This window comes from Rattus norvegicus, chromosome 15, assembly GCF_036323735.1.
Source record: "Rattus norvegicus strain BN/NHsdMcwi chromosome 15, GRCr8, whole genome shotgun sequence".
NCBI lineage: Eukaryota > Metazoa > Chordata > Mammalia > Rodentia > Muridae > Rattus > Rattus norvegicus.
In genome coordinates, this window is record NC_086033.1 from 30,645,553 (window position 1) to 30,664,223 (window position 18,671).

Sequence of the window (18,671 nt, forward strand, 5' to 3'; positions counted from 1 at the left end):
CTAAACCTAGTAAAGTCCCCATGGCTGAGAATGTCATAGACGCTAAAGGAGAACCCACTACAGCCGCTTTCCTAAGTCAGTGTAGCTCCTAACTGTATTCAAAATATTTATAATTACACACAGAGACAAATGTAGTTTTCAGCCCTCATCAAGGAACTTTCGTTTTGAAACAGATGAGGCCACTACAGTGATGACAACTGACCCGAATGCAGAGTAAATGGCTATGAGATGTCCAGTCCCAGTTGTGCTCCAGAGTCCCTTATCCACATAGACTCCAGGTATAAGAAGTGCCAGTGGTGGGGTCACATGGCATAGTCTTGAGTTTTAAACCATACAACATTTTGAAGACTGTTCTTCACCAAATTTCCCTCGATTACAATTTCACCCACCAGGTGATGAGGAAGTGACCATAAACATATTTCGCATCTGGCTCAGTTGCCTGGCTGAGTTGGACGTATTCGTGTGACCCACAGTCCCTTCATTGTGCACCTAGGTGCTGCCAACATCATTTCTCAGCTTTTAGCCAATGCTGGTTTACATTATGAGTATTTGCTTCCTGGTTCCTTAACTCAAATCAAAGTGGTTTATTTCCAGACAGTGTCGTGGAATCTGAATCTCTCCCCCCCCCCCCCAACTGCTTCTAATAAGCTTTTCTGCTCTCACTGTTCACTGCTTCAACACTATGTGCTCTCTGATCTGTCTAAGGAGGATTTTGTCCTTAGTGAGCTGCCTTTGCAAAAATTGCCTCACAGAATGGACCTGTTAAGGTTCTCAATGCCCTCATTTTGATTGATCACAGGCATGCGTACACACACACACACACACACACACACACACACACACACACACACTGGGGGAGGCAGGCAGGAGAAGGAGAGGGAGTTACAAATTAACCCTTGGAGAGTGAGAATTGTGGTACTGGAACTGGAAGTCGATTCTCATAACCACTGCCCCCTGGTGTCCATGCTCTGCATAGTCTCCTCCTGTAGGCAGGACCTACAGTATGGCAGGTGGCAATCCTAAGTTATGTTGAATTTATAAGAAAGGCCAAGGCACTGCACAGGTAAGTAAGTCTCTCATCACTTTACCATTTGTTGATGGGACTTAGAGTTTACCAAAGTGAAGATTGTCTGTGCTGGACTTGTTATTTTAAATGTACTTTCACAATGTTTATTTGAATATATACTTCTTAACTCACTTGCTCATATGGAAACACATGTGCAATATTCTTAGCTGTATAAATCACACATCTTTCTCAGGCACTTTGATGGCATAGTCTAGAAATCTAGTAACTCCTCAGTGTCTGAATTCTATGTTCCTGGCTCTTGTTTGAAATGTGTAGAGAAGCTGCGATTATATCACTCTAAAATATTTTTCTCCCATTTCATTTCATAACTTTATATTTGTCTTTTAAAAACCCACAAGTCTTACACTTAGACACACATACCCTTTCCCTGTGGATGATCAGCAATCCTCCTCATTCACCCTAGGAAGGCAGCAAGAACAGAGGAAAGTCCACGGCAGTTGGGAACTTCTCAGGTCTCAGTTGAGCCTCTTGAGGACACTCCTCTCTGCAAAATGAATGGCTTTGCCATAGATTACAGTCAACTCAAGGAAACCTCCCATCTCTGTCCTTCTGTCCTCTCATCTTTTTTTTTTTAACTGTAAAACACCAAGTCTATATTTACATCCACATATAAAAAAACAACTTTAAGCTGAAATATATCATAAATAAAGCTTGTCTACTGACAACTTAAGTATCAACAATTAAAATAAATCAAACTGGAATGAAATAAACACATTAACAAAAATGCAACAAGTGTACCTCCTCACGCATACTGTTGCCTCCCAGGGAAAGACACACAGCCTCACCTCTCCCCATGGCATATTTAGCTTTATACTACCTGTGCTTACTGACCTATTTTCTTACTAAGCTCATTCTTGTCTTATGACCCCATTTTAGTTTTCTGGCTTTGAGAGGGTGAGTGGGATAATAGTGGGTTCTGGAAAGTTTTGTAGGAGGCATAGGGAGGTGGTGTTCATGAATATAATATGTTCATATATGAAATTACTGAATAATTATTTTTTTAAAACCTCCTCCACTTTCAGTAAATGTTGTGACAGCACATTTACTCTACCTTACACAGAGGGTAGAGGCAGGCCAAGGGAAAGAAAATGTCCCTTCCTAGTTGTTTCTTCAGTGTTATTAGGATGAAGTTTTCTAAATCTCCTTCAGCTCAGAGCAACCTCTGTCTACCTCGTCAAACTTTATTTGCTTCCTGGGAACCTCTCAGGAAGGAGTGAGCTGCTTTCTACTCACCTTAGTGACCTTGCTGTGTATACGAAAGCTTGGAGAGCTCTGTGAGTATCACTCTGCTTCAGTACTTCTTCACAGAAAGAACAGTGTGTGGCTTTAGTCTGAGCAGAGACCCTCCTGTGGCTGAGTTCCCCACACAGCACTAACGCTGTAAGAAGGTAAAGAGCCCAGGGGTGCCCTAGCATGATGGCTGCACCTGTGCATGTTTAGCAGCTGCTCACCCCTTGTCCCTAAGGATCCTTCCCTGCATGTGTGAGATTCTCATCTGGGAGTCTCACCAGTGACTCCTGAAGCTCACACAGTAAGTTGACTTGTCTCATTCATGGGGAGTTTTCAGGATCAGTGCAGGTAGGGTGAACATCTCTCCACCTGAGGATCCCCTGACAATGGAACTGAGGGAGCTGGGTGCTCCTCTGCCCTGAGTCACAAGTGCTGAGCTGGACACAACCTGAGCCTTGCAGAGTAGGAGACCAGGGTCCCAGCCTCAGGCACTGTCAGGGGGTTGGCATGGTCCCTGAAAGCAACAAGCAGAGAAAGTGGAATCTTGGGAAGTGCTTCATTCCTATGGGATAAGTCTGAGCTGCCATTTACTTGTGTCCTGTTAGAAAAAAAATCTGATTCTTGAGGAACATTTTCACCCAAGAGTAAAAATTGTACAAAATTACACTACTGAATTCTGATCAAACTAGAGGTCATTAATTGTTTTAATACTGTATGAGACAACTGCAGGCTTAGATGCTATAATGTTTACTGTGAATTAGTTTTGAGGAGATTGCATGTGTGTGTGTGTGTGTGTGTGTGTGTGTGTGTGTGTGTGTGTGTGGTTGTTACTAGTTTCATTTCTCAAGTAACCGTCATTATGGTGAAACTTTAAAATGCACTCCTGTGTTGTTATGAAGGCAAGCCCATGGTTTCCTGCAGTCACCATGTGCACCAGCACACCAGGGCTGCTGCCCCACCCTGCCCCTGTCACTCTAGACTGCACACTCCTGCATTAGTTTCCCCAGTGTTCCTCCTCCTTACACAGTCGCCATTTTCTCCAGCATTTAGAACATATCTTGACTGTTACAGGACTGTCCCACATTTTAAATGCATTCCAAAGCTAGGAAACCATTGCACTTACGCTACATTTTTGTTTCTCTCCCTCTCCCTCTCCCTCTCCCTCTCCCTCTCCCTCTCCCTCTCCCTCTCCCTCTCCTTCTCCCTCCTGCAGTGGTTTCATTTAAATTATTTCACAGTGAAGACTGTTCTTTGTAAGGTTTGTGAGTGTGAGTCTATGTCAATGTCAACCCATGCAGAGGTTCTGAGGAAGACAGAAGAGAGCATCAGAATCCCTGGAGCTGGAGTTACAGGCAGCTGTGAGGCACCTGATGCAGATGTTAGGAAGGGAACTAAGGTCCTACAAGGACAGCAGGCACCATTATCTGCTGACCCATCTTTCAGACCCCAGTTCATGGTCTTTCGGGAGAGCATGCACCTGTTCCCTGGTTGTTGTTTCTCTGAGTTTCCAGGCTTCTGTGCAGCTGAAGCATGTTTTCTTTGATGTGCCCAGTCCTCCCCTGGTCCTGGTTTCCTAAGTACATAGAACCCCAGGGTCATCTCAAAATGTACCCTTCCCTCACTGTTCTCCACCCAGATTCTAGGCAGGTCTGGTTTGTGAGGAGCTTCAGTCTCTGAAGTCAGGGAGGGAACACCACAGGGTGTGGCCTGGTAGGGTTCCTGGGTGGAGCTGACTAGTTGCAGGAGGAGGGGTCACTTCACCATCCCCACTAACACCACAGCCCAAGAGTTGGTTATTTGGTTCTGTCTCCAGCAGACACACAAGCACCATGAAGAGGTTATTGTGCTCTCTGCTGGGGCTTCTGTGCACCCGAGTTTGCTGTGAGTCTGGCTGTCAGCATTCAGGGCACCTGAGAGGCTCTGGCTCAGCACATGGAGGGGTGGGAGAGCAGCTTAGGACAGAGCTACCACCTTCTCAGAGGACATGTTCAAGGCTCTGTGGGCACTGCAATGGCAGTCATCAGTGTCTCTTTCTTTGTTTCTAATCAGGGGTGAAGGGGCAGCAAGTGCAGCAGAGTCCTGTGTCCTTGGTTCTGCAGGAGGGAGAGAAAGCAGAGCTGCAGTGCACCTTTTCTACAACTTTCAACAGTATGCAGTGGTTTTACCAACGTCCTGGGGGAAGCCTCGTCAGCCTGTTCTTCAATCCTTCTGGAACAAAGCAGAGTGGAAGACTGACATCCACGACAGTCCCTAAAGAACGAAGCAGTTCTTTGCACATCTCCTCCTCCCAGACCACAGACTCAGGCACTTATTTCTGTGCTATGAATCCACAGTGCTCCCCACACACCTGCAGCCTGTACACAAACATTCAGCTGGGTGGGTGAGTGTCTAACCAGTCACAACACATCAGGAAGACATCACAGAATGTCTGCCAGGGTTAATATCATTTTTTTTGTATTTATATTTGTAGAAATTTAACATCAGGTAAGCTTTGGCCCAGGAGGTTCAGGACTTTGGTTTTTATCTTTATTGTTCAATACATACTTCGTTCTGAGCCATAAATGTCCATTCTAGAACTAACAGAGAAGCTGACAGGAGGATTGAATCAATGTGATCATTTAAGCCACACTGCAAAAACAGCTGCTGTGCTCTCTGCTGGGGCTTCTGAGCACCCAGGTTTGCTGTGAGTCTGGCTGTCAGCATTCAGGGCACCTGAGAGGATCTGGCTCAGGAAATGGAGAGGTGAGGAAAGCTGCTCCATTGTTCTACAGAGCTCCCACCTTCTCAGAGGACATGGGAGTGTTTACAGGCTCATGGATGCTGCAATGACAGCCATCTGTGTTTCTTTCTCTATTTCTAATCAGGGGTGAAAGGGCAAGAAGTGGTGAGGAGAAAAGGAGTGGAAATCAAAGGCAGGCATCCAGGGAAGCTGGATGCTCCAGCATTCTTACTGCTGCTATGAAAAAAAATGCAATCTAGAGGGTGAAAAAGTGTATTGCACTTTTACTTCCAGGTCATAGTTCATAGTTGGTGGTAATCAAGGCAGGAACTCAAACAGGAGATTCAAATAGAAACCTGGAGAAAGTCTGTTGCTAACTCACTCACAGACTCATTCCTCATTAGCTTCCTTACACAGACCTGGTCACTTTCCCACAAAATGGTGGCACCCGCAGTGGGCTGGTCTCCAATACATCAAAAAATGCTGCTTGGCGTTATAGTGCTGTTTCATTAAATTTACAGAAAACTTTAGGGTATATTGAAGCTATTGAAGCTTCCAATTCATGATTTTGAGTTATCTTTTCATTCATTTAACTTGTCATTGCTTTGAGCTTTTCTAGACAGACATCTGAACATCTTTAAGAAAATAACTAGAAAATATGAAAAAGAACTCAACCATGTGTTGTTATTAAACAGTATATATAACACTATTACACATAGTTTAAATAACTTTAAATAGAATGTTTTCAAAGTTTTTACAACTTGATAAAAGAGAATGATTGACTCATTCTATAATGAACAAAATGAGCAGACTCTAAATGCACATGTACGGGATAAGGACAAATACTTGGAATGCAGTTAGGGATTGTCTGGTTTAGTATGGTGGTGGTTGTGGGGTCTCCATGATTTTACTAGGACATGGAGGCCATTGCAGAAAACCACAGCAAATCAAAGTGAGGAGCTGTGGATCCTAGTGACGGTGGGCGTGTCTACAGTACAACCCCTGCTCCGGCAGAGGCTCAGGAAACCCTGAAGAGGACAGCAGGAAAGATGGCGGAAGTCAGAGGATCAGGTGATGCTGTGTAACTCACTGTGTCTCCTAGGAATGTTGGAAGCTGCACAGATGAGGTCTCACCAACATAACTGCCTCAACAGGAGCTGAAACACAGCAGCTAAAGTGGACGGGGAACGCACACACAGTCTCCATTCTAGACAATGAACTACTGGAAACCAGGAATGCCGAAGGTGGGGAAATGGTCTTTCCCTGAGACGAGCACACCAATTGGTTATCCAATACTGACTGGTCAGTCCTGAAGGCATACAATTAACATATGAACTGAAGAAGTTGCATTTTTGTATGGACGAATAGACATGTATATACATACATATGTAACAGTAACAACATTTAATGACACAGACGCCATACATTTGAAAGAGCAGGGAGAAATAGATGGGCAGTTTGGGGAAGAGGGAAGGGAAGGAGGGTTGATGTGATTATATATAATCCCCAAAACTAAGAGAAACATAAAAATTAGTGGAAAAGGTATGTTTATAATTTAATAAGCATCATTTGTACACGTGGTCTGTATAAGGGGTAAATAAAATATAATTCATGTCAAATTAAACCATTTACTTATTTTCTGATGGTTTAATATAAGTAATGCGCATTTTTATTTCCTCGTTTCTTATGAGTGGTTTCTCTCATTTTTCCAGAAGGAAGTAGTTTTAGGCAAGATAGGGAGATGGAGACTTGGAGAAAAGGCTGGAAGGGAAGGAAAGGAAACCATCCTGTAGCTGACCTCAACATAGGCAAAATCTCTTTCCATCACAGAAATATTGTCCCCTAGAGTGTCCATGCATTTCCTCAAGCCTGGGCCTTAAGCTCAAAAAACTGCTGAGGGAAGACTTCCCTATGTGGCCACAGGGGGGCAGTGCTGCTTCAGAGCGGCTGAGGGCGCTGGCTCTTCTGCACCCCTCAGTAAGATGGAATTTAAATTGTTTAAAATAAGTAAAGCCTTATCTCCTATGTTGTCTAAGGTTACTTAGAGATCAAATCCATGGATCTATCCAGTCATTTACCTATAGTATATCTGTTAATCCTGGGCCCATCTTGTCAACAAACAGGAATTTGCAAGTGAACACTATGCAGATGCACTTTATCCTTCAAGGCCAAGGGCACATTAACTTCTCTATTGTCCATCTCTAAGGTTGTCACCCACATGTGGTCCTTCTCAAGCCACACTGATATAACCCAGTGCTTTCCACTGGGAAATCTGTTCTTCATTTGAAGCCAGTTCAATCTTCTCCATCAGGACCTTCTCTGACTGGATGGGGAAGCGATATCCACACTCTTTCCTTCATCATCTTCTCTAGACACACAGGTATCTGTGGTCGTCTTCAGTTTTCTGTTCCTGAGTGCTGAGGCTTGTTCAAAGACTAGAACTGTGCCTGTCATGGAAAGACACGGAAACACAACCCAGAGAGTTGGAAGTTAGGCCCTCAGCGAATGATAGCACTTCTTCCTTATCCTTGCTTGACTTTTTCAGTTTTCAAGTCTCTGTATTCAGTCACAGTCTTAAAATAAATATCCAATGAGAATCTTAGAGATAGTTGAAATCACCCATCCTCTCTGGCAGTATCAGAGACCCTCACCATTGATATGGAGCAGCTTTGGCCAACGTCTCCCTGCTGTGCATGTTACAGGACTTTTTTTTTTACCAAGCAGCCATGTGTCACTATAAGGACTGTTCAGGTGTCACTGTGCTGTGTGGCTCCATTTTCTCTGCTTCGGATCCTGTCCTAACTACCCTCGGTGCAAGACTGTAATGTAGGACTGGTAAAACGGAATAACCCTTTAGTTGTTTTGGGTCAGAGTTTCATCATAGCAGGAAGTAATTAATACAGAAATTAATCCCAGGAGCATGAGGGTGTTGCTGTGTCGAACCTGACCATGCTGCCTTTTGGGAAGATTATGGGAGTGTTTTCGAATTGTGGAAGAGAAAGGCCATAAGTGCTCAGAATGTAATGAGCTCTACTGCTGGGGTGTTAGGACATAAGAATCATGTGAGATGTACAGACAGTGTAGGCCTGGCTTAGAAGGTTTAAAAGAGAAGAAAAAACCCTACCAGGATGGTTGATTAGATGGTTTGAATTAACAATCTGTGCAAATGAAACCCGCTTTCTGGGGACAATTTGTTCTGATGAGCTAGGCCTGAAGAGTCGGTTGTAATGAACATGGGATTAACTGAAGCAAATGTTCTTGGAATTCTCTCCTAAGGTTCCACACACAGAAACTGTGCTCTGGGGGAGATCAGGGCTTCAACTGTAAAAGCAACATAGCAATCAAAGTGTAAGAGTCTCACATATGACACCGTTTGCAGAGCAGAAGCTGCAGGACAGAAGGGAACGTGGGAGAAGCTAAGGCTTAGCACCAGGAATTTACTTTGTCTGCTCCAAGTGGACTCTGGTTCTTACCTCTTGGAGTAAGAAGTTTGTAACTTGTTTTGGATTTTACAGGAACAGAGTGTTAGAGAAGTTTAGATATTAAAAAGGTTTTGAACCTTTAAAGTACTTAAAATATTTTAAAAGACTGGTTATTTAAAAGTTATATTTTGTTTTATATTATGATACTAAAATGAGAACTTGTAGCTCAACAAGAAAAGAAAGATTATGATTTAATAATGATTTTTATGTATCAGGTTGACAAGTGGTAAGTTGTGATGGATAATTTTTGTCAACTTGACACAAAGTAGATACCCAGGAAGAAGGAACAACAATCCAAAACTTGTATTTGACTTACTAACGGTTTGGAGGCATGTGTGTGAGCATTTTCTTCATTCACAATTGATATGAGCTTGACATCCATGTTTGACATCCGTTTTGGTAGATATCCCTGGGAAGCTTGCCTTTTCCAAAGTTAGATGTAGGAGGAGAGAATCTGGAGAACAGGAAGGTGGGAAGAGGGGCTGAGAAGAGAGGGTAGAGGGGAAACTGTACGTGGGATGTTATATATGAAGGAAGAATAAATAAAAATAATTGATTTGGAAGTGCCCAGCTCACTGTTAGCACTGTCACCCCTGGGCAAGAGGTCCTTGATTGTATAAAAATCAAGATGTGCAAGCCAGGAGAGCAAGCCAGTGAGCGCTTTTTGTTTATGTTTCCTGACACGATTTCAGCCTGAAATCCTGACTTGACTTGTTTAGGGATACACAATAATCTGAAATGTAAACTGCAGAAATCATTTCCTCTCCAAGTTGCTTCTGGTCATTATATTTATCTTGGCAGTAGAAAAAAAAAGCTAATTCACACACCAAAAGAGGCAGCCCATTCTTTGGGCTGGCTTTTTTATTTGCTAGCCTGTGGTGTCTTGTAGGAGCATTCTTCTTAGCCTATGTATGTGTGTCTATGCTTCTAGGATTGAGATCCTTTAAATTTATCCTTTCTTTCATCATATCATCAAAGCTATCAGCACACATTAATTGTACAAATTACTGACTTGTGAAATATTAATATACACATATGTGGTGAGATTTTTCATATTCATCTTGCCTTCACTCGCCATTGTCCTCTTGTTTTCTCTGCCCCTGTTCCCCTCCCCTTACTCATTTGTCTAACTTACAGTTTTAGGTCATCTTTACTTTCCCCCATCTTTATTTATTTTTGAGTGTGTGTGTGTTTTCATAAAGAAGAATACTTATGTGATGTGTGTCCCTACATGTCAGCTTTACTTATAATATCACATCCTTCAATACCATCCATGTTCCTACAGATTTTGTGAGTTGCTATTTCCTCATAGATGAATATCACTCTGTTGTTTTAGGTACAAGATTTTCTCCATTCATCAGTAGACAGGGGGTGCATGAGCTGCACCTCCATTTTGGCAATGGTTTTAGTGCTAAAATAAATGTGCATATGCAGGTATCTCTTGAGAAAAATGGGAAGTACTTTCTATGTCAGAAAGAGCTTCAGACAAAGTGTTTGTGAAGGGTGGAGCCTGCTGAAAGGATTGAGGTGCCTGTGAAGTTGGAGTCTGTTCTGTGGGGAGATAAAAGGTCACCTGAGTTCCCCACATGCTTCAGTCTAGGAGGAATGGACAAGATCCTGACAGCATTGTTTTTACTCCTAGGCCTTCACCTGGCTGGTGAGTCATAGAGGAGAAACCCAAAGATAATGTGGATTAATGGATTAATGTGGAGGCACAAGAGAATTGAGGCACCAGGAAGTCATGATATCATAAGCAGGAAGTAATTCCTGGGAAGCTAACAACAGTTGTTATTTCTCTACACAGGGGTGAGTGGCCAGCAGGAGAGACGTGACCAGCAGCAGGTGAAACAAAGTCCCATATCTCTGACAGTCTGGGAAGGAGGACCCACAGTTCTGAACTGCAGTTATGAGGACAATGCTTTTGACTACTTCCCATGGTATCAGCAGTTCCCTGGGGAAGGCCCTGTACTCCTGATAGCCATACGATCAGTGTCCAATAAAAAGAAAGATGGACGATTCACAGTCTTCCTCAGGAAAAGTGAGAAACAGCTCTCCTTGAACATCGAAGACTCTCAGCCTGGAGACTCAGCCACCTACTTCTGTGCAGCAAGGGCACAGTGCTCTCCACACACCTGCAGCCCAGACCCAAACCTGCAGCTGAGGCTCCAGCAAAGCCCTGCTGCGGGCTGAGCCTGCAGAGATGCACAGGAGTTGTCATGTGCAGGAGCAGGTGAAGAGGTCACTCAGTGAGTGTGAGGATTAGACCATTGGTCCAGAGACAGGCCAACCTGGAGTCATGGCTTGCTTTCTCCCGTCTCCCTCAAGAGCAGCTGGTGTCTTCCATCTATTCCCTTAGCTAGTTTAGATGAACCTCTTTGCTGTGTAGTTGTATAAATAGTTCTCTGTGTGATTGGTTTGTGGCAACTATAAATTACAGAGGCTCTGTCTCCCTGCGCTCTTGTCAACAATGTTCTGAATGTGTGGTGTTACAGTGCAGTGTCAAGAGGCAATGACTTTGGCTCCTGGGATAGGAATCACATAGAGTTTTCTTTTACCTTAATTTCCTCTGATGACCAGAGTAGTGGTGATTCACATGACCACTTCCTCTTGTTTTGCCTCTCATATCCTCATCTACCTCCAACAAATTCAAATATGCAAAGCAGGAGGTTTTCACAAGGATGCAGTCATGTCTACAATAGACAGAAGACATCAGTGGGGAATGAAGAATTCAATTTCCTCATATAATGAAAATGCATAACCTTCACTAAAGAAATAATTTCACATGTATATTTCATAGATGAACAAAATATAAAGTGGATGTAAAACTCCTATCATATAAAATCAGCTCCAATCTGTACGGCCATCTGCAATGCACAGAATTGAAAAAGGACCTCTTATTGCATAACAGTTTGCAAGGTTTACTCATTTGGTTCTGTAGAAATGCCAACCAGATTTCTAATGGAAAAACTTTCATTGTCTTATACATTTAAATATTTTCTTGTCACAGAGTTGATGTGACAAGGTGGAAGCCAAGTGAGGAGGAATGTGAGCCTAGGACTGGGAATCTCACCTTAGCAACACAGTGGAACTCTGTCTCAGGAGAACAAAATGAACAAAAACACTGTGGAAGATATTTAATTTAAGAATGTGAATGCTATAAATTCTCTTTCTCATCCACAGTGAATAGATTTTCAGTATCACAAAGGGAAAGTTACAAAGGAAAATAAAGCCAGTTGGCATTAAGCATAGGAGATATATCTCAAAATACCAGTAAGTGACCTTCCCATGTCCTTCAAAATCTTCTATCCTTGTCACATTTTAAACTAGAGTCAGAAATTGGAAACAGTATTTGCATCTGATTGGGGTAGGATTCACAGAATGCAGACACTGAGCTTGGATGTCAGCAGGAGAGGGAATGCATACTTAAGGATGTACCACAGAGAATTTGGAAACTCTGGGTACCTTGAGGCTGAACCCTGAGCTTCCTCTGGAATGAAAGGCTGGAAATTATTTAAAGAGAGCTGAGAGAGAGTTATGACAGATTGATGTAGTATAACATAACAATAACCACTTCGCTGTCTTCCTGCAGTGGGCAAGCAAACGTCTGCTTTTGGAGTTTGAGGTTTGACATAAATTCCTTTGCCAGATGCATTTTCAGCCTGCAGTCAATTGTGTGTGGGGGTCTCCATGCTTCAGTGTCTGAAGAAATAAATATTTTGGCCATTGCTGATGTAGTCATGGTTTTGTGAGAGAAAGATGATTTACAGAAGGGTTTTCTTTTTCTGAAAACTCTAACAATAACTGAAGAACAACACCAACTATAGGCTCCTGTGACAGTGAATGGCATCACTGAACATCTAGATACTGAAGCTCCTCACTCTCATGCTTCTCCTTCTCCAACTCCTGCCAAGATTCCCAGAGCTGTGTCATCGGATAAGCCTTTGTCGGGGCCATTGGCTCTTCAGGACCCAACGTGACATTTCAGTCTCACAAATCTGTTTTGATTTTATTTTTCTGTGATGTTTTGCGGATGTGAATTCCCAGTAGTTTGGGGGTAAGGAGGAAGGAAGGGTAAGGATTTCTGGTTTGTCTCTGCAAAAAGCCAGGACTGGTGATCATGTTTCACCTGTAATCAGACTGGAGTCAGAACAGTTGAAAGTTGAGTGAGTCTAGGCAATAGAGTGGGGACTCATGCTTATCTTCCCAACTCCCCTTTCCAGTCTACCAACTTCATGTTCTTTCTCCCTCTCTCAGTTTCAAAAATCAAAATAAAACAAAAATATCACCCACCCCAAACAACAAAATCAAAACCCACAAAATAATAATCAAAACAACAAACAGGCCAATAAATTTAAACATGCCAAAACAAAGCAAAACCGACATGACAGGAGTTATGGGAGGGAAAACCTGAATAAACATGTAATAGGAACAAAGTGTTGATTGCAAAAGGGAAGAAGCTGCTGCAGTTGGTTCCTGGTGCTAAAGAAAACCACTTTTCTTCCATGTCAACCACAACATCAGTGAGGCAGCTCTGTCTCCTAACTCCATTTTATGTCTGTTTTCACATTTCTCAGTTGCATCTGCCTTGACTACACATTGGGAATCTCTGCAACCCTGACCTTGGTCCAGACATATTTACCAAAATGTTATTTATAGTGACTAAATATGAAATAAAATAATTGAAGACAGAGTCGAAATAAATGTTATGTTGTACCTGGAATACCTACTACGTTGTGTCAAAATAGAAGTTACAAAGTTACGAAGACACTAGCTGAACTTTGATATAACTTTGTCTTTCATGGTTTTTATAAAAATGCTGTATGCCTGACCTTTGACACCAAGAGACTCTAAGGCATTACCACTTTATTGGTCACTGGCCAAAAATGAAAGGGCTCTTATAATCCTGATTACCCTAATTAGCATGGTAGTCTGCATTCCACCTACACTACAGGGCAGGACCCCTGACACATAATGGATTCCACATTCTCTCTGTGCTTTTGATTTGGTTTGGTTTTGTCTTTTCACTGTTTTTTTAATCTATTACATTTTTAAAAAAATAATGGTTTTGAGGCAGACAGACAGACAGAGAAAAAAGAGAGAGAGAGAGGGAGAGAGAGAGAGAGGGAGAGATCATGGAGTTGGGTTAGGTAGAAGGTAGGGGAAAGGATTTGGAAGGTGTTGGGGTAAGGGGAAAGAATATGATTAAAAATATTGCATGAAAAACTTATTTTATGAGGCAATAAATAAAAATTAAAAAATTTTGTTCTGGATGTCCCCTCAGGCCTTATCACAGATCACAGATTGATTTATTAACTTTGATATTTTAAGTTATTATTTTTATTTTAATTAAAACATATTTACCTCATTTTCCCCTCCTCTTCCCTCCCTGAAACACCTTCTGTGTCCTCCACCTCCAGCTTCACTTAAGCTCTCCAATAGTAATTTCAAATCCATGGCCACTTTTTCTATGGTTACCCTTTTACACATACACACACACACACACACACACACACACACACACCAAACACACACCTCTAGTGTGTGTATATGACTATATAAATACAACCTGTTGTGTTGTGTCTGGTGTTGCTTGTGTGATTTCTGTGCTGACCACTTGATGCTGTAGCATTCATCAAATGCTCCTCCCTGGGGATGTCCGTTTGTCCCTGGCAGCAGTACTCAGTTGTCTATAGTTCTTTGTCTAGGGATGGAGCCCCATGACATTTACTATGTCTATGGGCGCCATCCTTGTTCAGGACTAGTTATGCAGTCTGTTGTGGTATCAACCAAGAGCATTGCTTCCGTGTCATTTCTAACAGACAGTCTTACAGCAGACTTTCTGGCCTTCTGACTTTTAGACTTTCTTGCTGCCTTCTTTTCTCCAGTGTTTTCTGAGTATTCAGCATAGATGTGGATGTAGAGATACAGCGTCTTGCTGTAGATGTATTCAAGGGGCTGACTATCCCATGATCGATTGTTTGCTATATTTTGACCAGGAGTTTCCTATAACAGTCTCCATCTGCTGCAAAAGAAAACTTCCTTGAGAAACAGGAGAGCGACACTTACTCATGGGCATAAGGAGGAGTATTTACGCTTTTTTTTTTTTTTTTTTTTTTTTTTTTGGAGCTGGGGACCGAACCCAGGGCCTTGCGCTTCCTAGGTAAGCGCTCTACCACTGAGCTAAATCCCCATCAGGAGGAGTATTTAGACTACAGTTTATAAAAGTTTCTAGTTTATTAAGTGGTAATAGTAGATTCTCCTCTAAGACCCATAACTTCATGAGGTTTGAGTAGGTAGCTACCTTTTAATGCCAAGCCTGGTTTCCCTCTTGAGAGGCATTGTTTACAACCATTGCACCTGTGTAAGTACCTTGCAGGGTTGTTCACTAATGTGATTCATAAGAATCACGTCAAGGTAGAACTATTGGTGTCTTCCCTGCTTTGGCAACTTGAATGGCACCTTTTGATGTTATGAAAGTTAGCGGTCGGCAGCGAGGTTTTCAGGTCAGATCCAGTTCAAGTCTTTAAAGTCCTATGAACAACGTGCACTGTATCTTCAATAGGGACTTAACTTCAATCTCTGGGATCCACGGGCAACAGGAATAGCCAGCACTCTTCCTAGAGCCTCTTGGATTCCCATGATCCACATATGGAAAGAAGTTTCTCATGCCTGGCATTTGGTTTCTTATCAGATGATCTGTCTCTTGAGGGGGTATTGCCACCTTGAGTGGGATAACTTCCTTAAAAAATACAGAATGTAATTCAAGTAAACATGAAACAATAAGTATCTTTAAGGCTATTTCAAACATCCTCAGTGGCATTATTCTCTCTCTCTCTCTCTCTCTCTCTCTCTCTCTCTCTCTCTCTTTCTCTCTCTCTCCATCTGTATTAAACTTCCTTTCCCCTTCTGAACTAAGCACACTATTATCCCAATTTTCCTGAATTACTAACTTCTTTTTATGACTTTTGAATGTTAAGCTTTATTCTTTTTACAAGGTTTGATTGATTGATTTTGTGTGTGTGTGTGTGTGTGTGTGTGTGTGTGCTGTCACACACATCTGTGTGAGTACACAAAGCCTTGTGTATATACATGGTTGATCACTCCTGTGTGCATGTGAAGGACAAAAGATGGTGTCCAATCCCTCAAGGCTGGAGTTTGAGTTTTTGCAGGACACTTAGCTTGTCAAATATCCTGGGAGCTGAGCTTCTACCTTTATTATTAGCAGCAAGTGCTGTTCACTGATGAGCTGTCTCTCTACCAATCTTAAACTTTATCCTCACTAGGAAGTATTGTCTATCAATACATCACAAGGAAAGACACAGGAGCATTTAGAATAAGACCAGTTGTTCAGCCCAGGACTCAAACCCAGTGTACTCCAAAGCCACATCTCAGAGGCTGTGGTCATGCAGCACAACATCCACCTGCTCTGTGGAGAACTAGAGCAGGGGCAGAGCCCTGCCATCCTGAGCTCCTCAGGCTGCTGTGGCTCCCATGGTCTCCTGCTAAGTACAGAGACTGCAGTCCAGGGCATGTGATCTCAGCTCTCAGCAGTGAAATGGACAGAGGAGGATACCTCAGAGTCCTCAGTAGTCTCTGGTGTACTTGCTTATGGGTCACTTGATCTCAGAGAGGCCTGGAACTCTTTCAGGGACTTTGTTTGTATTTTCTCTTTTGATTGCTTTCTTGGGTTATTTTAATTCACCCGTTGGATTAACAACTACACCTGGAAGATGAAGAGCTACATTCAGAATAGGATACAGCAGGACACAGAAATTCCACCACCAAGTCACCTGGAATTAGCATGTTTCTAAGTACAGACGGTTTATGTGTAGCATGGACATGTAATAGGTTTGAGTCACAGAGAGACCTGGCAAGCTTATTATGAGACCGTTTTGTAAATTAAAAATATACAGAATTTAACAAGCAAGACTGAATACTTCATGTCAGTGAGATAGAAACTTCAAGGAGAACTTCACAGTTCTCTGTTTGGAGGGAAATGAACATACCTTCTGAATAAAACTTGATGTTAGACTTTTAAAACCTAATCATTTTTTTTGTAACAGTGGGGTTTTTAATTGGTATAATGTCTGTCTCTTAATCTTCCCTGCCCCATCTCTGTATTTATGTTTCTTGTCTCTGTTCATCTGTCTCTCTGTGTGCATATGTGTGTTTGTGTGTATATGTGTGTATGTATGTATGTATGTATGTATGTATGTATGTAACTCTGTCCCTCTATTCATCTGTCTCCCTATCTCTCTCTCTCTCTCTCTCTCTCTCTCTCTCTCTCTCTGTGTGTGTGTGTGTGTGTGTGTGTGTGTGTGTGTATAAACCAGTGGACAACATTGGGTATCTTCCTCTATTGCTTTGTACATTTATTGATTGAATAACTGCTTGTTTGATTGATTGATTGATTTCTTTGGTTGAGGCTTTCACTGAGACTAAAGCCCACCGACTGACTGACCAGTGAGATTCCAGGATTCTCTCATCTCTGCTTCTTAGTGCTCAGACTTCAGGTGCACCCACAGCACCTGAATTCATATGTGACTGCTGGAGATGACTCATGATTCATAACTGACCCCTGACACACTGAGCATCTACTTAGCCTCTAAAGATTATTATGTCATTCCTCTTACTATTTTACAGTCTATGAACAAACAGGGATGTTTAATAATTCTGATCTACTATCCTTACCATGTGACTTAAAACTAACTTTGTTCATTGCAGAATTTAGATTAATCAACACACTCACTAAGAGAGGAAGATAATTTCAGATCCCAGTGGTTCATGGGGAAATTTATGAGATCCTTGAGAACTTATTTTTTTATTAAGCTTAATTTGACAACAGAATAGCACCCATGTGTGTAAGGCAGCTACACCCTCAGCAGGCACAAGTTTTCTGAAGCTCCCTTTTTTAAGTGCTGCCCCTTTTGACTACTAAGAAAAACAAGGAAACAAGTAAAAGTCTGTGGTGAGCTACACATTTGATCACTGTGTACAGAACTTGTGGCCTATGATCACACAAAACCCCATTTCCTGCCTGAGGTAATGAAAGACACACAGGCAGTTCATGTGCACACTGCCTGTTGCTCAGACTGAGAGCTGAGCTGAGGCAGAACAGACACACTCATGCAGAGGGACATGTGCCACATTCCTCCTCAGAGCCTGCTCTGTGTGCTGGTGGCCTTGGCTTTGTCTGGTATGATGCATCGTGTATAACAAAGTGTATCTAACAGGAATCATTGCCCCAGGCATATGACAGCTCCTATAGACAGGAGGGGCAAGAAGGATTGGAGGGAAGCCAGCGCAATGTGTATTCAGTTAACTTTCTCTTTGGGTCCTAAGGTGCCCAATTCCAACAATGTTTGGTTCACACTGTCACAGGATAAACTTTTAATTTGTTCTTCTGGTTGTTTTGCAGGATGTAATGTGGCCCAGAAAGTGACTCAGGTCCAGTCAACAGCAAGCAGGCAGGAGGGGGAAGACGTCACCCTGGAGTGTTCATATAAGACAAGTTATGGCGCATATTATCTTTTTTGGTACAAGCAGCTTCTTAGTGGAGAGATGGTTTTCCTTTTTCGCCAATTTTCTTTTGATTCTCAGAACCAGAGGAGCGGCCGCTATTCTGTAGTCTTCCAGAAATCACTCAAGTCCATCAGCCTTGTCATTTCAGCCTCTCGACCAGAGGATTCGGGGAAGTATTTCTGTGCTGTCAGTGATTTGACACAGTGTTTTAAGTGATGGAACAAGCTGAACAAAAACTGGGGTTCCTTAAGCAGAGCCCCTCTGAGCAGGGAGCCCAGCTGAGATGCACATCTGCACATCCTGAACAAGAAGATCTCAACTGTGGATGCTCTGTCTGTGGTCTGCATCAGAACTGTGTTTCTAAGTAAAACCTCAGTCCACACAATCTAGAAAGAATTATGGTGAGTGGCTTTCTATACTACATTGTCTTAAAACAGAATTAAAAATAGATCACTGAGAATATGTGTAATATTTTCTACACTTGGGAACCTTGCACCTCGATAATTTGAAGTTTCTCTTTAATTTGTTAACAGAACATACCTCAGAGGAGGCATCTGGAAAAGCAAAGAACACAATTTCCTGAAGGAAGTTGCACTCAGAGAAGGAGATCCAGCATGAATGTAGTATTCAG

General features: G+C 42.4%; 2 gene segments (V, D, J or C); both read left to right on the plus strand.

Annotated features, from left to right (window-relative positions):
• Positions 1-10,123: 10,123 nt before the first annotated feature.
• LOC134482103 (T cell receptor alpha variable 23/delta variable 6-like) lies at positions 10,124-10,708 on the plus strand. The segment is given in 2 exon segments: positions 10,124-10,175; positions 10,323-10,708. Coding segments are annotated over 2 exon segments (438 nt in total).
• Positions 10,709-17,636: 6,928 nt separating this feature from the next.
• On the plus strand, positions 17,637-18,435 carry LOC108352919 (T cell receptor delta variable 1-like). The segment is given in 2 exon segments: positions 17,637-17,714; positions 17,937-18,435. Coding segments are annotated over 2 exon segments (390 nt in total).
• Positions 18,436-18,671: the final 236 nt, after the last annotated feature.